The following is a 24,526-nucleotide window of genomic DNA, read 5'->3' as shown; positions in this document are numbered from 1 at the left end:
AAGCTAAGCGAATCGATCGGGCAAGAAGATTTGGGGAGTTGGACACTTCACAAACCATTACCTTTCTTTCTAGCTAATAATGGCTTGTCTTCTCATCCACCATTATCCTTCACTACCTCTCTTCCTATTTGCTTTTGTTGGCTCCTCCGCAATTCTCTTCCCCTCACTTCCTTTTATTCCTCCTTCCTCCCTCTCCGTCCCCCATGCTTCCTCCCCTCTCCCTTGGGATCAAACAACACCAAGTTCCATTCACCATTCATTTACTCATCGATTAATTCTCCGAGCTACCGGAAGGTAGAGACAACAATGGCATTTCAGGGGACAACCACCAAGTGCACTGCTTGCGACAAGACGGTGTATTTGGTCGACAAGCTCATCGCCGATAAGCGGCCCTACCACAAGGCCTGCTTCCGCTGCCACCACTGCAATGGCACCTTGAAGGTTCAATCATCTTTTCCTTCTCCCTTCATCGTTGCGCCTCCTCATTTTTAGTTTTGTGCAGTTGGGAAACTTCAATTCCTTTGAAGGAGTGCTATATTGCAAACCCCATTTTGATCAGCTGTACAAAACCACAGGCAGCCTGGAGAAAAGCTTCGAAGGTCCCTGTCATTTTCTGTCATTTCCAAATGAAAATTTCTTGATGTTCTGAAACTTGAAACTGCTCTCGTTTGCAACCTTTAGGGACCCCAAAAATTGTGAAACCAGAGAAGCCTATCGACAATGAGGTAGAGAGCAATTCGAGTTTTCCGTAAGCCTGTTAGATTCGATACTGACACCGAGTTAAAAATCATGGTACTGCAGAATGCAAACAAAATGTCAAATGCTTTTGTTGGCACACAAGAAAAGTGTGTTGGATGCAGCAAGACAGCTTACCCAACTGAAAGGGTTATTTCTCAGACTATTGTGATCAAATAAAATGCTTATGTATCGATGAACTGATCGATCGAACTGTATACTTCTTGAAGGTCAAGGTTAATGGAGCGGCATATCACAAGAGCTGCTTCAAATGCTGCCATGGCGGATGCGTCATCAGCCCTTCTAACTACATTGCCCACGACGGAAAACTCTACTGCAAGCACCACCATACTCAGCTCATCAAAGAGAAGGGCAACCTGAGCCAACTCGAGACGGATAGAGAGGCGAGTTCCGGTGTGGGCGAAGCACCTGATGAACCTGAGGCAGGTAAAACAGAGGAAACAACTGATGAGCCATAGATGGTGATTCATCCTCACAAGGCTGGTGTGTTAATTAGTTGATTTTGTTGATTGAAGTGGAATGATTTGGCTTTTCAATTTGTCTATATTTAACTAATTTGTTTAGTGATGATCATTTTTTTTGATAATTCATTTGTTCTAGTTTCATCCAACTAATTCTAAAGGTATAGATATTGTTCAGAATTGTACTGGAAATAATAAGTTTTGGTATAGCTATGAAAGACAATGTAGTAGAAAATGATAACAAATATAATGCAATGGAGTGATGATTAACCAGTTAACATCGAACCTGGGGCGATCAATCTGATTCTACGGAAATTTTTCACCGGCCAAGCTCTACGGAAGATAATGCAATGGAGTGATGGTAACTTGGTAAGGTACCTTGCCATGGTCTGCCTAGAACCATTTAAGAGCTTAGGGTCTTCCTGACCCAGACCGAGCCAGCCGGACCGAGTTTTCTCGACCGCCGACCACCGCCTCTCACCGGATTTGACGCCTTTCTCGGCGTTCTGGTGATGGCTTCCTCGCCTCCTTTGAAGCCCTGCTGCTGCACCTGCACCGAAGGCTCCGGCCGGTTGCAAGGAAAATAGGCGAGCTTGGGCTGCGTCAGGCCCTGATTTTGAACTTCTCGTTCCTTGTTCATCGGAATGGGATTCCTTGAAGATGATTCGTCGGTGACCACCACCTCTGGTTGACCACAAGAAACCCCGGCGAGCTTTGGCTGAGCCATCGCTCGCCGTCGATTTTGATTCTCTGTTACCTTCTTCATCGGAATGGGATTCTTCGAAGGTGCCTTTTTAGATTCAGTAGTTGACACCTCCGGTCCACCGGTAGAAATCCCGGTGAGCTTTGGCCGATGTTGATCCTCGCCTACCTTCTTCATCGGAAAGGGATTCTTTGAAGATGCCCCCTTAGATTCGGCATCCCCACCAGAAACCCCGGCTCGCTTTCGCCGCGCCGACGCTCGGTGCCGATTTCGACGCTCTCCTTCGTTCCTAACCGGAATGTGATTTTTCCGAGATGCCTCCTCAGATTCGATAACCATCACCTCCGATGCACCACCAGAAATCCCGGGGAGCTTGGGCTGAAGACTCGCCTGGCGATTTTGACCCTTGCCCTCCTTCGCCGAGATGGGCTTGTCCCGAGATGCTCGCTCAGATTCGAGGACCGCCGCCTTCGGTTCATCACCAGAAACCCCAGTAAGCTTAAGTTGCGCTCTTGCCGACCGATTTCGACCATTGCCTTCCTTGTTCGCCGGAATGGGGTTCTCCGAAGACTCCTCCGGTCCTGCGCGCTTCTGTGCATCAGATTTTAGTGTATCCTTACCCTTCCAAGCCCGCTTACCATCTCCCCCAGCAGATTCGCCAATTGCAAAGGCCGGGGCGGAATCATCAGCAGTCCCCTTCCGCCCGGTCAACTCCGAAATCGACAACGGTGCCGGCCACGGAGCCGCCCGTCTCCGAAATCCACGAGGAGGCCGATGGCGGCTGGATCGGGCCGCTTCTGCTCCCTTGATATTGAAATCGCAATCGCGAAGCTTCTTTTCTTCGTCGAACTGCTCCTTGAGGCGCAGATCTTGCAGCTGTTTAAGGGTCACGTAGTTCTTCCGCAAAGCAAAAGGCGCTACAGTTGACGGGCAGGCGGCAACAGCAGCAGCGGAGGCGGAGGAGACGGCAGCGGAGCTGGCGCTTGCTCCCGCGGTGGCCATGATCGTTTTTCTGTTCTTCCCCTCCGGGATTTCTTCCCCTCTTTCTAGACTTGGCAGCCAAGAAAGAGTAAAAGAGTCCTTTTATAGCAAAGCGTAGCCTAGAACTATAAATGCAAATTTTGATTTATTTAAACATTTGGAAAGTTTTAAGTATTTAATTTATCTCAATTCATATGTCAGAAATTATTTATTTAATATTATTATGAAATAAAACAAAGTAAATTCGACAAATTCATTAAACAAAATTGGTCGAATATCCAAATCTAGTAGGGAATTTTTAAAATATCAAAATAACTATCTCATATCTATTTTGCTCCTCTATCTATCCTAATCGGTCTATCATATCATTCTAAGGGTATGTTCTAAAAAATGATATTTGGTTTGTGTTTTTCGTACCTGTTTTCTAAAAAAATAGATATCATTTTCTAGAAAAACGGAGAATGATAACAAGTTATTTAATGTTTTCTAAAAAACACGCGTTTTTCAAAAAATGAAAATAAAAAATGCGCGTACCAAACACAGCCTAAGCTTTCTAGGTCTACACTATATCAATTAATATAATCAAATTTTTTAATGATTTGCTACAGTATCAAATCTATTCGGAATATTATTGTGTTGATGAACACTATCTTGGGATAGGCACGAGCAAATGTGAAGGGGTAAAAATAAAATTAGATATATAATTTGATATAAATTTTTTTAATAATCCAGGTATCAATTTTTCAAATCGACTAATCTTGTAGGTGATCGGTCTGATCCCAAAATTTTCCATCGACCACCAGGATAAATCAGAAAGCGCTCATGAAGACTCATCCAAATGACCAGCATTTTAAGCCTGCTTCCTACCCTTCACTATGGTAAATCAAAAAAGCACTCATGTAATTTGATAATTTTGAAACTTAATTTGGATATTCAATTGTAGCAAAAGGTAATTACGCTCATCCTTTCACAGCTCGTTTCCAGGTTATGTGAAAGGAGGTAAATCACATAGTCGACTTATAGCGGACAACTAAGTTGGCTAAGGGTGGAAAAAAAATTTCCCTTAAACTTTAATTATGTGATTTAGTAGTTTGCTGTTTTTACTTAACCATGTACGTAAGGTTTCGTAATTACCAAATCGCGTAGGATAGTTCGCTGTTATTACTAAATCACGTATGTTGTATCTATTTTACCCCTCATCCACGTTGCTTGCTCATCCGCGTCACCGTCCACCTTAGCTGCTTGTCCGAAGCATGGAAAAATGCATCCTGAACCACTTCCCATAAAAATTCAAGATGAAATCCCGCTTCAACTTCAAAAACTCAAAACCCTAACTCCCCCCTCCTGAATCACGTCACCTGCTCGCTCCCGACGTTTAGTGTTTCATTGGTGAAGTTCGATCCTCTTGATATTTGGCTTCTTCACCTCCACCGATGTCATCATTGGCCTCTTTGTTCTCCGACAGTTTTAAAGTATAAATCATATCCTTCATCGCTAGTTTTGAAGTCCATATTGTATCCTTCACTAGCTACTGTATTCTCGGAAGCTTCTAGGTTAAACTTCGGCTTCGCCACCTTCACCGCGTTAGGTCCTTCTTCTCCTGTGGCATTGCATTAGTACATAAATGAGAATGTTGAAGCATACCTCATCGTCTCCAAAGGTAAAAATTTTTAGAGTATAAGTTTTTTTTTAATTGTTCGTTTATTTCACATTATAACGTTATTTATCAAAAGACATTCTTTATATTTAACTTTGTTAGTACTATCAAGATGAATGGGATGAATTGCTTAAAACACACTTAATCTAAATAGGTTAATACTATCCGGATGAATTGTTAATACTATTTAACTTTAGTACAAAGAGCATGTTTGATTTCTTCTATGCCATACTTCCTACCTAAAATGTATTAAGAATTTCTTAATCTAAATAGGTTATATCATCTCTAACCTACCCCTTGTATGTGTATAGATCTCATCATGTTGATTTTCATAGTTCATCAACTTAGTTTAACTTATCAACAAATTTAATATTTTTTACCTTTTATGTTATTTATGTTTGTATTCATTTTAATTCCATAATTGTTATTTATGTTTCCATTCATTGTATAGAGTTAGTGACGAAAAAGTTGCACCATTACCGATGTCGATGTTGGTTCAGACGCCTGTCGCGAAGAAAAATCGAATGTGGTGTAGATTTCTCTTTCGGTTTAGATGCACGCGACAACCATGAGGAAAGTGGAGGATAAAATTGATATTTCATATGTGATTTGATAATTTTTAAAGTAACGTACATGAAATAAGTATTTGACAAACTTAGTTACATGATTAAGCTAAGTAAAAAAGTTGAACTAAATTTAATATTTTGTGGGACCGGCCTGGTCCGCTCCAGGCCTGTTAATCTCCTCCAAGAAACCCTAATTTGACTTGTGCGGTCCTTTAAGCTCGGCTCATAAAAAATAAACTAAGTCATGCTTGAACAATTATTTCAAAAACTTTGTTTATTTTAAACTCGGCTCGGTTACCTTATCAAACAAGCTTGAACACCCCAAAGCACGACTCGGCTCGGTTTGTTTCATTTACAGTCCTATACATACCAGTCAATATTATATTTTTATTTTATAGATACCATTTGATCTTGACTATGGTCAATAGAGATAAAAATATGATATATTTATTGGACTCTATGTCTAATAGAAACTGAGACGATGAATAGTGACCTTACTAAACTTGTTGAAAAGATGAAATAGAACCAAGGTATATCCTTTTGATCAGAGGTTGAATCGATCATCAAAAGAAGAATTAGGCAAAAAATTAGGATACATTCTAGGAAAATGAAACTTCCATAGAAAAGAAGCAAATGAAACGCTTTCATAAAAATTCTCGTAGAATCAAGAATGAAGTTTCATTCTGTACATGCCAGATCATGAATTAGTATCCGGCTTCGGGGATAAAATTCGTCGAATTAAATCAGTAGAATTAATCCCCCATTTTCTGTTGATCAGGCGACACGCCGACACCCAGATTTGAACTGGGGATAAAGGATTTGTAGTCCCTTGCCTTACCACTTGGCCATGTCGCCAAATCCGATCCAAATCTCAAAAAAAATATAAAATAGGTAAAAAAAAAAGTATTCATCCATATTCTTTTACTAAGATTCTAAGTAGTTAGTAAATTATGTTGATTTTGAATGCATTCACTTATAAATATGAAAAAAATAACTTTTTTACTTTTAAAAATGTAGTGGGATCAAGATGTACAATGTCTCGACAGTTATTGCTAAAGAACTACGTTTTAAATAATTGACAGTATATATTATACCTGTGTATTAAGACATGAATGAATAGTTCTTATTATTTGAATTGTGACTATTGCATTACTTTGTTGATTACATTATAGGGTAATCTAAAATAAAGTGAGTTTGTTAAATGTGGATATTATATGATGAGGTACATGAAAGAGATAGTTGAATATGAAAATCCACAGTTAGAGAAGACGGTGAGTTTCTTCTTTATGATATATAATGGATGTGATGAATTCCAATACAAATTTGCTTTCTTTTATCCCTTAGCTCATTGATAACTAAGGCAAATCAAATTGTAATCAATATGCATTATCAGATCCTTACCTAAAAAGGCTTTCTATCTTGCAAATATATTGACAATAAAGGGGTAAATACCAAGTTATACATAGTTCCAGTACTAATTTGATGAGGAAGTTATCGATGGGATACATAAGTGTCCATTATACTTTGTTGCCCATGCATATGCTTGTCCATATTAGCCATATGTTTAAATTGTTGCAAGCATTTGCTTGTCTATTTTTCTTTATATGCTTTGTTTCTTCTTTTGAATTGAATTATTTAAGATCTTTATAACTCTTATATACGGGGTTGGAGAATATTTAGGATCTTTATAACATATACTCAGTTTTATTATTTCTTTATGGATATTCATCATGTTTTCTGGATGAATGATTTTATGAATATATTATATTTTATATTTTTTTATATAAAAGTTTGCAGGAACAATCAAGAATCAATATTACAACTAATCTCAATATGCTGAAGTCAGAAGTGAATAGAGTGAATTCATCTACTCGTATGTAGGTGCCTAAATGAGTATGGATATATGTACTTGTGGATATACTTTTAGTTTTGTGGATATATTTTTTTGGTTATACTTGTGGATTTGTGGATAAATTTTTAGATTGGTAAGGTATTTGTTATTTTTGAATGGATAATTTATTGATCTAATTAATTCATTTTAAGTGTATATATTGTTGGAGTGTATACTGAAAGCCTAAGCTTTGTAAACATTCATTATGAATAAAGAATCACATTTGGTCAAATTGTCTACATTTGTTTGTAGTTGTTCATTTAATTTATATTGTAGATAACATAGTATGTGGTGTCACATACAGAAGATGATGTTATTAGTACCTTATAAATTATAAACAGTAGCTCACGACTAAAATGGAAAGTAACAAACCATTAGAAGGTCGTAGTGTAATTAGGTATTAGTTTATCTTGACTATATAATTACACTAGTACACTCAGAGTATATTGAGTAGGACCATTAGAGGTCGTTTCTTTTATACTGACTTTATAAAGGAACAAAGACCTCAGTTATTATGGAAGTGTGTGCTCTTAATCCTAATATAATAACAAGCACATATGTTTGATATTTATTTCTTTAATTTATCAATGGGTGAGATTTAGTTCGATGAATCAATAAACTCGATAAGTTGGAAAATGGTATCACTTATAGTGTGTGTTGTTGATTATAGAAGGAAACTGTGTCCTAGAGATACTAGGTTGATAATGTCCTCAAGAGGAGCTCATAAAGATTGTCATGTTAAACCCTGCAGGTGGACTTAGTCCGACATGATAATGAGGTTGAGTGGTACTACTCTTGGATTTAGATATTAATTAAATGAGTTGTCAGTAACTCACTTAATTAGTGGACATTCGATATCTTAAACACAGGGAGACTAACATGCTCATAATAAGAAGGAGCCCAAAAATGTAAATTGGGATTGGTGCGGTAGTTCAATGATAGTTCTCTAGTGGAATGAATTATCATTGATAAAATTAAGTTGTGTGTTCGGGGCGAACACGGGATGCTTAATTTTATCGGGAGACCAAAACCAATTCCTCCTCTCGGTCCCTATCGTAGCCTCTTATTTATAGAGTTCTATACCCACCTATACCCACCTTCTATATCCACTAATAGGGGGCCGTCAAGCTAGCTTGGGAACAAGCTAGGGCCGGCCTAGGTATGATTTTGGAGCTTGAACCCAAGCTAGTGGGGCCGGCCAAATTAAATTAAAAAAGAAATTTAATTTTAATTTTTATTATTATGTGGAAGATATAATTTAAAGAGAATTAAAATTAAAATATCTCTCTTGTAAAAGATCTACAAAAGATTAAAGAAAGAGATTAGATCTCTTTCCTTATTTGTAGATTGGAGAGATGTTTTATTTTCTCTTTAAAATTATTCACATGTTAATAAAATTAAAATTATAGAAATTTCCTTTTATTAACCATGAAGAGATTTTTAAAGAGAAATTTTATTTTTTAAAATTTCCGGAAACAAATTAGGAAGTTTTAATTTGTTGATTGAAACTCTCCTAATTTGCTCCGGCCATTACAAGTTGATTGGGAAATTTTATTTTATTTTTCTCAATTAATTCATGTCAAGGAAAATTAAGGAAATTTTATTGTAATTAAATTTCCTAATTTGCCTAGGCCAAGGAATATAAAAGAAGGGGTGAGGGTGCCTTCAAGAGGGACAACATCTATTATTTCTCTCCCTTTTTTGTTCCTTGGTGTGGCCGGCCATCATCTCCTTCTCTTCCTCTTGTGGTGGCCGAACCTCTCCCTCTCCCTTGGAGCTCTTGTGGTGGCCGGATACTACTCGGAGAAGAAGAAGAAGAAGGAGAGGAATCTAGCATCTCTTGGAGCTTGGTTAGTATTTTGGTTTTCCTCCTTGGTGAAGTTTTTCCTTTGTGGCCGAACCTTGCTTGGAGGAGAAGAAGGTGGTTGGTGGTTTCTCATCTTGGTAGATCGTTGCCCACACAACGTCCGAGGTTAGAAGAGGAATACGGTAGAAGATCAAGAGGTCTTTCTAGAAGGTATAACTAGTAGTTTTTCCTTTTCCGCATCATGCTAGTTATTTATGGAAATAATACCAAATACAAGAGGCTTACGTTCTAGAATTTCGAATATGTTTTTCGAAGTTGTGTTCTTTTGTTTTTCTTTTCCTTGTGATTTGATTGCTCTCTTTGGTTAACCTAAAGTTATTTTAGGAAATTAAATATTATCTTTCTATAAAAGGTTTTGTCTAGTCGGTGGTGGTTGCTCCCATATCCAAGAAGGCCATGTGCCTCGCCACGTCAGTACTGGGAACCAATTATGGAAATTAATATTTAATGGAATTAATAACTTAAGGAGACTTGGGTCGAACGTGTTAAGTTCCGCAGGAGATCCAAGTCAAAACCTAAAAGAACAAATAGATTAAGTTTTGGATCAAACGTGTTAAGTTCCGCAGGCGATCCAAAATTTAATTTAAAAGAACACATGGTAGCTAGGAAAAGGTTCAGACCTTTGTACAAAATTTTTGTACAGTGGAACCTATAGGTTTTCCGAGTAGCAACCAACATATATATTGTGGTATTATCGTATATTAAATTATTATTTAATTTTGATGAAGTAAAAAATATGTTTTTACTTCACTCCTTTATTAAATTAGTGTGGTGGTAATCAATAATTACTTTATTAAATTAAAATTGTGTTGCAATAAAATATGATTATTTACTTCAATACTAAAACTAAATAGTGAAGTAATAAAAAATAAAATACTTTGTCACGTTAAAATTAGGTTGAAGTTAAAGATAGAATTTATTTCTTGAGTTTAATAATTATAAAGTCGTTTATTATGAATTATTTCAATATAATACAAAATAATGAAGTCTTAACAATCAATTACTTTATTAATAAATATAAACTATGAAATAACATAACACTAAATACTTCGATAAATAAAAATTATAATAAAGTTATATCATTTATTATTTTAGCATATTACACAATCAATGAAATAAAAGATATTTTTTTATTTTAACAATCAATGTAAACTGTAAAGTTATATATCATTGATTACTTCGACACTTTAAAAAACAAACAATGTAAAATATGTTTCTTTCCTTCAACATCTGTCCAACTCTGAATCGGTTGCCTCTTGAACTGGTTAAAAACTACGCTTTTTTCCTGGATATGACTTCAATGATAAGACAAAGTAAAATAGTATCCTATTACTTCATGTATGTCTACTTATATAATTACCTATCTACGACTTTGGTGAATATGCAAAGTAAATCAAGGAATTTCTACTAGTGACTAATGACGCTCTAAATATTTTATAACCATGAACTCCATATCTCCCTTGTAATTATTGTCCATGTGTAATTTTTTTCATCATAAATTATTTTAACTCTATTTTTCTTAGTGTCCTTTATTTTGTATGTGAAGCGTAGGTTCGTAATATATTTAGCAAGTGAATCTTTAAAATATTTTTGCGTTGTGTATACCTACAATAATTATTTATATATGTCTATGTTAGTACTATTGAAATTGAGTTAAGTTAATGATATGGATATATCTTGGGGACCCCAATGGAATTAGGAAAAGAGGGGAGGGTATTTTGGTCAAATCATTGTTTAGGGCTTGAAGAAAAGGGGATGCACTATTCACGAGAGAAAGAGGAGGCGGTTTCATTTTCGGGGTCCGCCGCCAAGGATGTGGCGAGGGCGGCGGTCACACACTCCTCTCTTCTCCAACGTCGACAACCGCTCCCCTCTCCATGTCTTCTCCGCTGCCTTCCACCAGAGGGGACTTCTTCATTTCACCGACGCCACCACAAGCAAGGGGGCTAGGGGGAGGCTTTTGCTCTGCTGCAGGGGCGGCCACCTTCGCCACCTCTGACGCCGGCCATATTCGATGGCGGCGGCCCTCTCTCCCTCATCTCGCCAGAAAATCTAACACATCGCCCTCTCCCGCTTTTCCTTCGTTTTGGTTGCCGCCTCCTTCTTCATGCCGACGTCGCTAGGGTTGCCAACTCCGCCATGGTGCTGCTCGCCTTCGACGACACTGACTATCTTTCGCCGCCGCCACAACCAGGGGAGGAGTCGCCGCCTCTTCCTTCTCCATCCCGACAACATCGACCGGACCACCCCCCTCCTCTCTTCCTCTCTCATCTGACGGTCGTCGCTGCATCCAACGACTACCATCGCAGCCGCCCACCAGGACGCACCTCACTATTGTCTCCCGTCATGCGGGCAGCAACTCACTTTTCTCTCACGCGGGCCACCGACTCCCCCTTCATTGACTTCCTCGCTCCACAGCCAACAGCCGCCTCCAAGCGGTCACTATCCACCCACGACCCGCTCCAGCGCTGAAGGCACCGTTATTGGCCACCACAGCCATAGCCTTTGCACTACAGTCAGTCGTTGCCGCTACGCTAAAGCGAGTCACCACCATCCTTGAGATTCCTATACTTATCCAGTGCAAATTCCTCACCACCGTACGCTTCAGGCCTGGGTATCACGATCACATTCCAAGCTTCATGCCCTCAGGCCCGCATGCTGTTATGCCCAACCTTTGCACCATTGTTGTGTTCCGACCATCGAGCCATAGTTATGTTCCAGTCTTCGTGTAGTCTGACCTGTGTGCCGCTGACATATTTCAACCTACGTGTCTCCGACCTTCGTGCCATTATATCTTAGCCTATGTGCCGATTTCATATCCCGATCTACGTGCCGATTTCATATCCCGGCCTGTGTGTCGCTCTCATATCCCGGCCTACGTGTCGATCTCATATCTTGGCTTGAATGTCGATCACATATCTCGGTCTGCGTGCCACTTGTTGGATCAGATGAGTGTGATAGAGGGGAGGGGTGAATATCGCGCTTTTAAAACTTTTCTTTTCGTATTTCAAAACAATTCGAGTAAGCAGTGGAAAATATAAAGGGACAAGTTCGTTTACTTCGTTCGGAGCCTAGCTTGACTCCTACTCGAAGGCCCGCAATCCTTGATCGCACCAATGGGCAAATTACTATAGTCCTTCTTTCCAAGATCCTCGGAAAGAAGCAGATCATACAAATGAGCAAGATAGTAACAACCCTACTAATATCTTGCTTAAGTGAATTACAATGCAAGCTTATATAAAATTATATCGACAAGTAAATGCAGTTGAAGCTTTGGTCAGCACTTCCGGATAGTGTGGCTTGCTGAGCTGATGAAGGCTTGTAGCACGGTTTGCTTGCAGAACAGAACTTGAGTCGATCATAAAGAGTTGTATTGAGCCTCAGACCTCGAGCTCCTTTTATAAGTGTCATTGTTGTTCGGTCGACCGATCCCTCTGTTCGGTCAACTTAACTCGATTCCTTCCTTCCTGGCTGGAGTCTGACGCTGGCTCGATCTTTTGCATTAATTGATCTTTAATGGTTCGGTCGATCGATCCCGTTGTTCGGTCAACCGAACAGTGACCTTCCGTGTTCATCGAGATCCGCACTTAATGCTCCATTAATGATTTTATTGTTCGGTTGGCCGAACCTCATTTTCGGTCGACCGATCATGCTGTGATATCATGTTTGCGAGCCTGAACTGTTTTGCCAAATTTACTTGTTCGGTCGAACCTTTTTTCGATCAAATGATAAAATGCCTTGATCAGTTGACTGAACCCTTGGTAAATTGAAGGTTTCTGAGTGCTGGACGCGTGACCGCTGACAGAGCCTGATTCTGAGTTCTGAATCAAAAGTTATGACCCTTTGAAACTCAAGGGGTCATATGATTCTACAACACAAAGTTAGTTCGATATAACAATAGTATTCCTGCAAAACAAAGTTAGTACAGTTATAATATATGAGTAGTAATATGCATGAGTATAACAGTTAGGACTGTCTTGATCTCAACTTGAAAACCATCCCGGTTTCTTCAGTTGGATCAGCGACCTTAGGTTATTCCCTTCAGGAACCCGACCTCACTGTCGCTCCTTCCGTTATTTACCTCAACCTTCCTACCAAAACGTTGGGTCCTCCAGACTTGTTTAGACTTTACTGTCTGGTCATGATTAGGGCTTTCTCGATTGAGTAAATAGCCTAGAAAGTTAGATCTACATTGGATCTCACCTGAATCGCCCCATCTATCCCCCTGAGGAGAAGTTTGGTTTCAAACTCCGATTCGAACAGGAGGAGTACGCCATGCTAATGTGCCTTGGATGATCCACATCTCCGGGTCAGGCGCTGATGAGCGCATTGAACTATCCATGTGGCTGAGAGCCCTCACAGCCCAGGCACAACGACGCAATTATCAGGGGCGCGCTCTACCGCTGAGCTAATAGCCCGTCGTGTGGGCCTTCCAGTGGGAGGCCTGCTATGCCAAAAGCGAGAAAAACCCATCCCTCTCTTTCTTTTTTACGTCCCCATGTCGCCACACGGGGACGTAAAAAAGTGGATCCTATCAACTAACTTGTTCCGACCTAGGATAATAAGCTCCTTAGTCAAATCATCAGATCATAACAAGACTTAACTTGAACCTTTGACAATATCAAAACTTAGGTTTGATTATGGTGTACCTTGCACCAACAATCTCCCCCTTTTTGATATTTGGCAACCAAGATTCACAGTTAAGATTAAAATATGCAGAGTTAAATAACAAACATTTAACTCTCCCCCTGAGTTTAATAACTCTCCCTAAATTTACTATCTCTCCCCCTTTGACACACATCAAAAATAGGAGTAATACTAACCAACATATTTAAAGTAAATCAAGAGAAAAAATTAAGAGTTTGAGTTAGAAAAATTATTTGATTTTTTTTTAAAAAAAATCATAAAATATTTTCATAAAAACTTAATAGAATTAAGTTAAAATTTTTGAAAATGTTTTTAGAACAACTTAAAAATTTCATGAATAAGTGTAAGTTAAAAAAATAAGAAAATATAAATTTTATGATTTGATAGAAAATTTTCTAAGGAAAACTTTAGAAAATTTTATAAGAGAAAATAGTGAACTAAGTTTTGAAATATGTTGGAAAGAGAATTTTAAAAATCCATAAGTCTAAAAGAAATAGTTAATCAATAAGTTTTGAAAACATGATTTTTTTTTTTAAAGTTTTGAAAACATGATTTTTTTTTTTTTTAAATTCTAGGAAAGATTGGTTTTTAGATGATGTTAAGGCTCCCTCTTAATTAAATAATCCTAAGGTCTAGGATATGAAAAATATATGTTAGGCCATAATTTTGGAATAGTTTTTAATTTAATTAATTAATCTCACCATTTCTAAGTTATCAAACTAAATAAACCTATAGTTGTGTGAGATGATTCAAATTATTTTGGTAATTAGGTTAAATTAATACCTAATTAAAGTTTAATTTATGGTTAAAGTTTAAAGGTAATTTAATTAATGATTAAGTTTGATTTAATTAATTAAATATTATTTTCTAAATTTGATTATTGAATTATTTAAGTTAAATTTAATTAAGGTTAGTTTTGAATTGATTAAGATTAATTATTATTTAAATTTATCAATTAATTTAGGATTAAAAATTTATTAAAATAAGGCGATTAGTTTAAGTTGTTGATCAATTTTAGATTAATTAAAGCAACTTAATAATCAATTGATTAAAATTAATTAATGTTGATTTTTAATTAGATTAGATTAAGATTATTTAAACGAGAATTAATTTACGTATTAAATTAGATAATTTATAAATTAATTGATTAAGTTGAGAATTGAATTTTAATTATTTTAAATTTTGTATTAATTAGATTTGTAAAGTTAATTTAATTAACTTCAAATTAATTAATGATTTAATTATTGTTTTAATTAAAATAAATTAGGTTTGAGATAACTTAATTTAACTTTAATTATTAAATAATTTGATTAATTAAGAGGTAATTAATTAAATCAGTTTTGAGTTGGATTGATTTGGTTTACATTATTATAATTTTTATATTAGTTATTACTCTTTTAAAAAAAAATTATTATCATTTTAAGTTAGAGTTTAATTTTGAGATGATTAAGTGTTAATTTAATTTAAATTTGAATTAAGTTTTAAACTTTAGTATTGAATTTAGGTCTAGATTAATTAAATTTTATGTTGTGTAAGTTTTTTTTTTTACTTTAAGTTTTAGTTTAAGTTTAAATGAATTAATTTATTAACCTTGAATTTAGTTAAGTTAAGTTTAAGTTTATTATTATTATTATTATTATTATTATTATTATTAAATTTATTTATTTATGTTTTATTTATAAATTTCAAGATTAATTGTTAAAAAAATTAATTAATTAATTAGTGATTTCAAGTTTAATTAATTGATTAATCATTTAGTTATGAATTTATAGTTGATTTAGTTTTCCTTTAAGTTTACGATTTATAATTTTAAAAATTAAGTTTGAGTTTAATTGAGTGCTAATTTAATTTTAGTTTTAATTAGAATTAAGTTTAGCAAAGTTTTTTTTTTAAAAAAAATTAATAAAGTTTTAAAAGAAATTTAATTAAGTTTTTAAGAAATTTAATTAAGTTTTTAAAATAATTTAATTAAATTTTTAATAAAGTTTTAAAAATAAATAAGTTTTTATTTTAATAATTTTAATTAAGTTTTTTTTAAAAAAAAATAATTTTATTTATGTTTTTAAAAATAATTTTAATTAAGTTTTAAAAAAAATTTAATTAAGTTTAAAATAATTTTTTTAATTAAGTTTAAAATAATTTTTTAAAATAAATTTTTTAATTAAGTTTAAAATAATTTTTTTATTAAGTTTAAAATAATTTTTTTAATTAAGTTTAAAATAATTTTTTAAAATAAATTTTTTAATTAAGTTTAAAATAATTTTTTAATTAAGTTTAAAATAATTTTTAAATTTTAATTAGATTTGAAATTTAATTAGGTTTGAAAAAGGTTATTGAACTCATGTTAGATTCAAACTTAACTTTGGGTTAATCAAGCAAGCTTCCTAAGGATACGCTTTTAGTTCAGTGGTGAGGCTTATGACCTTCTTGTGTATCAACGGTGGACCACTTGCGGAAGACTTTCCAAATTGTTCCCGCTCAAAGAACTTAATACTAAATTTTGGTCCAACTAGCCCATGTTTGACTAGGGTAGCTTCGGTCATATCCACTAAATCTAGTGCACCAGGTAGAATTTCATATTCAGCCTAGACATGTCTTCGACAAAGCTTCCTTGGCGTACTATCATCCCAATCCATTCCGATGCTATGTTGTAGGGCTTGGTAAACCTTTTTCATCTAACCATTCTAAGCAAAAAATAAACCTAATCCTAAGTGTATGAGTTTGGTTAATCAAGTTGGTTGTATTATTTTTCTACTTGCTCCCATGAGTTGAGCTGTCAAACGGGCCAACCCATGGCGGGCCAACCATTTGGCAGGGTGGGACGGGTTGACCCGTCAACTTGGCGGGTTAGGAAATTTCCAACCCAACTCAATCTAAGGCGAGTTGCGGGTTTGGCGGGCCAACCCGCGGGCCCATCAATTTTTTTTTTAAAAAATAAAAATGTTTCATATTTTTAACGTTTTATTTTGGAAATGTTTCATCAAGTAAATGTATCCATAAACATGTATTTTAAATATAAATGAACAACGAATAGTTATGTGGGATGAGAAGTAATATTTTTATTTCAAAATTATAATAAAAATAATAATAAATTGACAAAAAAACATAGGTTACATGTGTTTCTCAACCTGCGGGCCAACCCAAGCCCATCGCGGGCCGACCCATGCGGGTCGCGAACCTAGACGGATCGACCCATGGTGGACTTGGGTTGATAAAATTCTAACCCAACCTACTTAAATTGTTTGACGGGATGGACCAACCCGACGGGCCTAACTCAAATTGACGACTCTAGGAGGGAATGAGAATGAGAATGATAGAAGTGAGAAATGAGAATGGAGATGTTTCCATACCCACAATGGGCTAAGTAATAGTTAATTTCTATATTTGAAGGATTGAATTTATGAGATCCATCATCAATTTTCCAAACCAAGCATAAATTTTTCATTTCCTATTCTGATTCCATCTAACCAAGTACCCCTTAGTTAAGTGGTTAAGTAAAAAGCTGAACTAAATTTAATATTTTGTCGGACCAGCCTGGTCCACTCCAGGCCCGTTAATCTGCTCCAAGAAACCCTAAATTGACTGCTTTAAAGATTCGGCCGGTGCATTGCTCCGCTTCACGCTCTCTCCGCCTGCGTTGCTTCTGCTCATGGATTATTTCTCGAGTCATCGTTCTCGATGAAGGAAAAAAGAATGAGGTCAGTTTGAATCTTCGAGCCGATCTTCGTTTGCTTTAGCATGAATCATACAGTTCCATCAGTAAAAGCGTATGCTATTTTACTCTTTTAGCTATGATGAATGATGCTATTTGTATATGTCTGGACATGTGAGATCCAGCGTCCGTGATCTGATTTGCATCTTCTGAGCTATGAATTTTTACTCTAAGTTGTTAGTTCATCCTAGGTTGGCCTTTTTGCTAATCCTTGATGAACTTTTCTAGTGATTTGTAAGCATGATTCTGGATTTACAGATCTATCACCAAAGATTTGTCATCCTTATGGTTTGCTGGCTAGTGACTATTGATCTGGAGTTTCATATGTTTTTTTGTCGCAAACATGACAAATCTTTCTTTTTGAATGCTTTGGTGCTTGGCTCCACTTCTCTTGTTTCCAGATGGAGCTTCAAGCTATGATGAAGAATCACTTCTCTCTCAACAGATGAGGCATTTTCATTGATTTCAAATTTTCAATACTTCTTCTGAGCTTAAAATGCCAAGCCTTTCCTCATATTTTTTTCTTCCTTTATATACAAGGCTTTTATATGTATAACATTGATTTTTCTTCCATGTTTCAGCATCAAACTTATACATTACCAATAACATGAATCAAACTATTGGACTTTGATGGAGGCACAAACCACAAAAAGTTAAAGTTAGCCATATGAAACTAGGATGTAGAATTTATTCTCCAAATCTATAGTTTTTAATATATGACCAGTTAAGCAAATAAATCCAACACAAGAAATCTTAGGCTAGCATGGTGCCATTAGAGACACAGGTTATGAAGTACAAGTAAGCCTATAAAAGAATGAACTTCTTCACATGACAATATAGATTTCCTTAACCAATAAAAAGAGCAATTTGATAAGTTTGAAATGCTAATTGAGTTTTGGATTGGTGATATCGCGGTTGTCAGTTTCCACTCGAAGGCTGCTTTCTCTCCTATAATCAGCCTTTGCACCCTGATATATTTGATATTAAGACTACAATTTCATTCCAATGATAACCACAAAAAAAATACTGGTGCGATAGAGATTTTAATTTGGAGACATTTTCGTGTTATTATTGATTAGTAATATCATGGCAAAATCACAGTAAGCAAAATGAATTATAAAGCCAACCTAATTTACTTCTATTAACTTGCACAATTTGAATTAATTTGGATGCATGCTGGAGATGTTCTAAATAGAATGTAACTTAGTTATCAATGCCTATATATAATATAAGCTTAAAAGCATTTAAAGAGTTGTTTCTTTATATTATATACTAAGCATTTGAAACTCATCCTTTTGAGTATTGCTTGATGACATATATTTCTAACTCATTAATTTCTAATTAGAGCATAAAAGAATCATATTTATTTTAAATTAATTGTCCAACCACTATTCAAATCTTAAAAAAAAAATACCAACATTCTCTAGACCAACTTTTGATCTAAAAAAAATACAAATCTTAAAAAAAATACCTTTGCCCTGGGTGTAAGGATTGGAGTTGGACTGCCTCCATAAAATATTCAGAAGGATAATAAGAGGACCAAGTTTGTATAAGTTTATTCTTCGGCCAATTAGAGAGGAAGATTGTCTATTTTCAAGATTAATTAGACTAAACTGAACATTTAGATTATCAAAAAGAGAGTTGGAGTTACCAATACTAGGGGAGGCCACAATAAGGTGCATGTGAGAGTGGATAGTGGCATTGAAAATGAGGTGTTCAAACTCCACATTACATTTTTGATTTATTATATATTTCATCTAATACTGAACCTATCAGGATTCAGGATGCAGCAGTGCAAAGGAGCTAGAGATCAGCAGTACATCAAGAATGAAGTAGTTTTTTACCTGGAAAATTGTCCCCAACTTCTTCAATGCCGTGGCTCGTAACTTAAGTACATCCTTAGAAACTGTATTGTCCCTCAGAACCTGGATTCAATCAAGCATTTAATTACTCTCTTTAAAAAAATCTGAAGCACGTTCTGGCACTTCATAGTTATTATCGTATAAACACTAGTTCAACGTAGGAATTTACAGTATCTACTTTCGACCTTATTCCAGATGCAATGCAATGTGGTGCATGACTTATATGCATACAGTACTTACTGCCTGACAGACGTGTGAAAGAGTGGATTCTATGTCGAGCACATTAATCTTCCACAGCGAGCTAAGCATAGCGTCTTTTTTCTCTTCCATGGTCCTCACCAGATCCTCACCATCCTGTGCTTCTTTTTTTGCCCTTTCCTGAAGCTGGATCAATGCAATTGCCCCTACAGTGAGAGAAAAAAATCTCAAAGCTCAAGGGAAAAAAAAAGAAAAAATATATATTAGGAAATCAAACAAGTACCTGATGCTGCGTTAACTTGGGATTTCACATTGTGACCCTTATTTCTTACCCATTCAGCTACAAATGGCATGCCCATGTATCCCTTGCTCTTTGCAATTTCCCTAGCAGCTTGTCTAGCATATATGTATCCTATAGTATGCAGCATAGCCTCCCCAAAAGCTAAAAATAGCTATTTCAGTTTATCAGGTGGCAATTTGATAAAGAAAGGCTAGTCCATATTGATAACAATGGTGATCAAACTATTGTTTGATGCAAAGGTCCATTACTTTCTTAATGTGTTGGGTGTGGTATTAGGTTACTGTGAAACTGAAAACTACTAAGTGTAGTTTGATATTAAGCACTTATTCTGAATTGCATGCCTTACAAAAAAAAATATATAAAGAGAAGAAATAAGGAGGCACCAGCTTGCGACAGACGACGAGCTTCAGAGTTTGCCCAATCGACAAATTCATTTTCTTGCTCTGAGACATATAGATGAAGATGATCTTTCAGAGCTTGGATTAGTTTCTGTTCTCTTTCTTTTTGTAGCTCCTGCAGTTTGAGATATAGAAATTATCACAGGATAGATATGGCAAACCAGCAAAGCTCTTTATTAGTAAAAATGGCCTTTTATGTTATTAGATCGCAAACATTAGAGAATTGATAAAAATTCTGCAGTACAAAGGAAATACATTCATGAGACATTGAATCTTAATGATTAGGCAGTGCAACTGAATATGACAGACCGACAAATTATCATCGTACTAAAGCAACATGTCCCTATTTCTTTCCAGTTCTAAAGCAACAGTACGTATAATTTCAGAAGATCAATATATACCGTTACGAGTAACAGCATAGAAAGTCTCACATGAGCTGAGTGCACAAGTAGCGTGGCAACAATACTTGATTTTATGAGAGTTATCTAACCAGGTGATTAAAGGAATGCTCCAAGACTAACGATACCTTAATTTTCTCTTGCACTCTTTGTCTTCGGTTGTCTGAAGTTTGTGATTCTTCTTCTGCTTCTACTGAACCAATGGTTGCTAGAGCCAGTTGTCCAATATAATCTTCAAAGAAATCACTTCCAAACATCATGCCGAAGACGGTAGCAGGATCTACCATGGAATCTCTAACATATTAAATTCACTAGCATATTAGTAACTTAGAAAAAAAAGCATTAGTAGAATAAGTGAAAATGCCAGAGCTATCTCAGTGAAGATTTATTGTATAAAAAACATTTTTATGAACTTACTGGGAAAAACCTTCCTTTCCATGCTTGTCATACTCTTCGCGTTTCAAAGGATCACTCAAGACTTGATAAGCCTCTCCAAGTATCTTCAATAGCAAACTATTTCGATCAGACAGTGATGAAATACAGAGGAAAAATGAATCTTAAATATATTAGTTTAGTTATATCTCTTTCTAAGTATCTTCGGATCAAATAAAACTTGTGCAGATACTTAAAACAAAAAAAACTCATTGTTTTGTACAGACTAAACCAATTACAGCTTGTTCATGTAGAAAATTCGGTAATTGTACTATTACTTTAGGAATCATCGAAGGGAAGCACCTGGAAGTTGTGTGCAGCTTGTGGATCTCCGGGATTTTTATCAGGGTGCACCAGTCTTGCCTAAATTCCAAGAGACAAAAATAGCAATCCAAAAGATCAAAATCCTTGTGGTGATGTCATAAGTTTAACTAGAGGGAACAAACTGCTATAAAGTAATAGGGATCTGGCCATTCAATTTAAGCATCATATGGGAAAATTGTATAGTTGTCAGAAATGATCAATGGCAATAAATAATCAGCAATGTTCAAACAATAAATTCACACATTTCATATAAGCAGTTTTCATTTATTCATAACTTTATGACCTTCATTTTAGCAATATAAAATTATTAAATCCCTTATACAGAAATCAAATACATAGGATATTAAAACATCTTAGGAGTCAAACACCATCGGCAAAAAGCAAGCGATTTAAAAATAAATAAATAAATAAATAAGGTGTATGAGAACACAGAATAAGATCAAACAGGAGAAGATGAAAAATTTTAGTGGTTCACCAAGGTTGCCTATTTGTGGCCGCAACAAGAGGTCTTATTGGGCCATCGAGAAATAGGCTCATTCTTTTTTTTTTTTTACAATAAAAGGAATCTATAGAATATAGAAAGTGGATCCAGTTACATAAACAATGTTGGGTCAAAGTGACAGCTACAGGTTCACATAGAAGTTTAAGTTTAAAATTGTATTGAATTAAGGTGTTAGAGTTACAGTGCAAATCCACATACCCACATTACTAGTTCAGCCAATATATAATGGGTTGGAATTTTTTATATATGGGTATACTATTCTCTGTTCTATTGAATAATACTCTTCTATTGCTTTCAAATTTGTACTAGAGTCAGGCTCCTATCTTAAAGATCCATGGTTCCCCGGGCATATTCTCCAAGCACAACATGATATCTCATCAAACATCCCGAATTCATTTTTCTATTGTGGGATTCTCTTCTTGAATTGTGTGATAAGCGATGAGTATCGAAAATAATATTTAATGCCATATTACTACTTCTGCCATCACATATTATGTTTCTTGTGTACAGGTTTACTAATCTCTTTTACTGTTCCATTCCTTTGACCAAATGAAGTTAAAAAAAAAGACATGATGGCCATTTTTTATCTGCTTTCTTGTTCCTTTTCCATTCTGTTATATCTTATTCAACCACCAAACCAAACGAACAATTAGATTCATACTGTGAAGAATTAGAAGCATCTTTCAGATAGTAAAAGATGATACAAGTAGGTAAATACTAGGAAAATTGTTAGGAAATAAAATCAAGAAAATAAACTAAATGGAATCGATCCATTACAGACAGGTATAACATATTCAAATGTTAGATCAAGTAAATCAAGTGAAAGATTGTTTAATATCAGAAGTGCTAATGTTGGAGTTTCTCGTTATCCAGTTTAACCAATTGGTCTGGATCGACAAAACTTAATGGGACTGGTAAAACCTGACTAATCCAGTAACCATTAAACACAGATAAGTATTCTTCGAGGGAGTTCAGGACCGGAACTGAAACATTAGTAGAGTTGTTCTTTATAAGTTGAAGATTTGACATAAACAAATGAAAATAAGATATCAGATTTGAAATGCAGGCTCAATCTTAAAACAACCGAAGGATTCAAACAACCTTGTTTCTAAGTAAAGTGGACCATGAGCCCCTATGCAAATCACATAAGAATTGATGATCTCATCTTTTCCTAGAGGAAATTAGAGCCCGTCAGACGACATTAATGGAATGAATAAAGTTTTAAGGAAAGTGATTAGGCATTGGGGTTGTCAGTTGATACAAATTAGCAAGTCATTAATGGAATGAATAAAGCTTTAAGGAAAGTGATTAGGCATTGGGGTTGTCAGTTGATACAAATTAGCAAGTCATCATTCCAACCTATCTACAACCAAAGTTTTTCAACAATAGTTTTTAAAATTACATGTGAATTATTGAAAATAGAACATCACCATTCTTACAAGTTTAATACTTTTATGACAGTTTGGATCTACAAAGAGTTAAACTAATCGACAACTTATTATTGGGAACCATTTTACTTGTATAGAGGATTTTCATACTGTTTTGAGGCATGATTAAACAGCATTGTCTTTTAAACGAATACGTGGAAACGAAACAAAAGTATATCTTTATCAGAGGAAGCTCCTATTACCTTAATGTAATAGGCCTTCTTGATCTCAGCATCAGACGCATCAACTCTAACCCCCAAGATATCATAGTACTCGGTGGTTTTCACCATGATTTGAAGCTGCAACACGAAGTTCAAATCATTAAATTGTGCAGCCACTTATCTCGTCACAAATTGTCAGTGGAACGAACCAAACGATCGTACAAATATACAATACAAGTACGCGAAAGTAGAACACGGATCAAGGAGATAGATGACGTTAAAAAAGAATCCCGCATTGGATGATCAGCAAATAACAACACACAAACTAAGTCTAAATTTTCTCCAAATGGAGACAGTGAGAGTGAAAAAGAAAAAACAATTTTTGAAAAGGGATAGAATAGGGAAAAGTTTCAGGTAAAAAGAAATCAAAACACTAACAAAGAACATTACCTTCGGTTCTTACCTCAAAGGAAAATTTCAAAAAACGCGAAACAAAAGGGGAGCAACAAGATCTAGGTGGGATTGTCTGAAACCAGAACAAATCGACGGAGTTCGGAAAGCGAAGAGGAGATCAGAACATCCGTTTCGGGCACAGATTAAACGCGATAGAACAATCGAATAGTGTCGGGAATCGGAGGAGCAAGCACCTGTCGTTGCGGAGACCACAGATCCAACAATGGCGAAAACTGCACGAAGTGACAGGAATAGCTCGGACCATGGCCGATATATTCAAAAAACAGAAGAAAAAAAGCGATAAAATAATGCCCGTTATAACTTATAACACCCGTTACAAGGTAAATGATTCGAAATTAGAAAATCTTCATTTCGCTCCCCAAAGATTGCATATTTCTCTCTAAAGCCCCTTAAAAATTAGAAAATTGTAAGAGTAACCTCTAATGTTTGCAAATCCATGCATGCGATAGTCTCCAAACTTAAATATAATTTTTAAGATTAATTTGTTACATTTAGTATTTTATTTTTTAGTTTTGATGATTCTCCTATTTTATTTCTAAAAATAATGCACTTTATAATGAAATAATTATTTTGTTTTTGAATGTCTCAAATAATGAGATATAGAATGAGTTCGTAAATAAATATAGAACTAGTAAAGGAACATCACTGAAAAGAAGTATTTCTATTAAATAGATAAATTTGAATAACTCATTCAATTAAATAAATAAATTAAAAATTAATAGTGATACGGTAATGATGAATGCCCCACCTTATTATCACGGTGGAAGTCAAAGTCAAGATAATTAATGGATGAACGATATTGACCGAT

The 24,526-nt window shown here is 35.4% G+C and overlaps 3 protein-coding genes and 1 non-coding gene across 7 annotated transcripts; 1 reads left to right on the top strand and 3 right to left on the bottom strand.

Annotated features, from left to right (window-relative positions):
• Nucleotides 1-18: 18 nt before the first annotated feature.
• LOC121977055 lies at nt 19-2,976 on the bottom strand. Of its 3 annotated transcripts, none has more exons than XM_042529554.1 (3): nt 1,596-2,976; nt 874-1,173; nt 19-795 (listed from the first exon to the last, which is right to left on the bottom strand). In XM_042529554.1, the coding sequence occupies exon 1, from the start codon at nt 2,920-2,922 to the stop codon at nt 1,621-1,623; it is 1,302 nt and encodes a 433-aa protein (XP_042385488.1). In that variant the 5' UTR covers nt 2,923-2,976; the 3' UTR covers nt 19-795; nt 874-1,173; nt 1,596-1,620. The 3 variants fall into 3 exon arrangements, with proteins under 3 accessions (XP_042385488.1, XP_042385487.1, XP_042385486.1); XM_042529553.1 differs by having other exon boundaries at nt 20-795; nt 1,504-2,976; XM_042529552.1 differs by having other exon boundaries at nt 21-754; nt 1,504-2,976.
• On the top strand, nt 307-1,214 carry LOC121978753 (LIM domain-containing protein WLIM1-like). Its single transcript, XM_042531052.1, has 5 exons — nt 307-441; nt 503-599; nt 682-725; nt 802-885; nt 966-1,214. The coding sequence occupies exons 1-5, from the start codon at nt 307-309 to the stop codon at nt 1,212-1,214; spliced, it is 609 nt and encodes a 202-aa protein (XP_042386986.1).
• Nucleotides 2,977-5,908: 2,932 nt separating the features above from the next.
• TRNAC-ACA lies at nt 5,909-5,979 on the bottom strand. Its single transcript has one exon. It is a non-coding gene; the product is annotated as a tRNA-Cys (tRNA).
• Nucleotides 5,980-17,922: 11,943 nt separating this feature from the next.
• LOC121977054 (chaperone protein dnaJ 10-like) lies at nt 17,923-24,010 on the bottom strand. Of its 2 annotated transcripts, none has more exons than XM_042529549.1 (10): nt 23,892-24,010; nt 23,287-23,382; nt 21,134-21,193; nt 20,816-20,898; nt 20,527-20,692; nt 19,986-20,115; nt 19,585-19,743; nt 19,344-19,507; nt 19,086-19,166; nt 17,923-18,209 (listed from the first exon to the last, which is right to left on the bottom strand). In XM_042529549.1, exons 2-10 carry the CDS (start codon nt 23,371-23,373, stop codon nt 18,126-18,128), a joined length of 1,014 nt encoding a protein of 337 aa, XP_042385483.1. In that variant the 5' UTR covers nt 23,374-23,382; nt 23,892-24,010; the 3' UTR covers nt 17,923-18,125. The 2 variants fall into 2 exon arrangements, with proteins under 2 accessions (XP_042385483.1, XP_042385484.1); XM_042529550.1 differs by lacking the exon at nt 23,892-24,010 and adding an exon at nt 23,708-23,853.
• Between the last annotated feature and the right edge of the window lie 516 nt (nt 24,011-24,526).

This window comes from Zingiber officinale, chromosome 4B, assembly GCF_018446385.1.
Source record: "Zingiber officinale cultivar Zhangliang chromosome 4B, Zo_v1.1, whole genome shotgun sequence".
Classification (NCBI taxonomy): Eukaryota; Viridiplantae; Streptophyta; class Magnoliopsida; order Zingiberales; family Zingiberaceae; genus Zingiber; species Zingiber officinale.
Note: the sequence above shows the minus strand (reverse complement) of the source record. Positions and strands in the feature narration are given on the sequence as shown.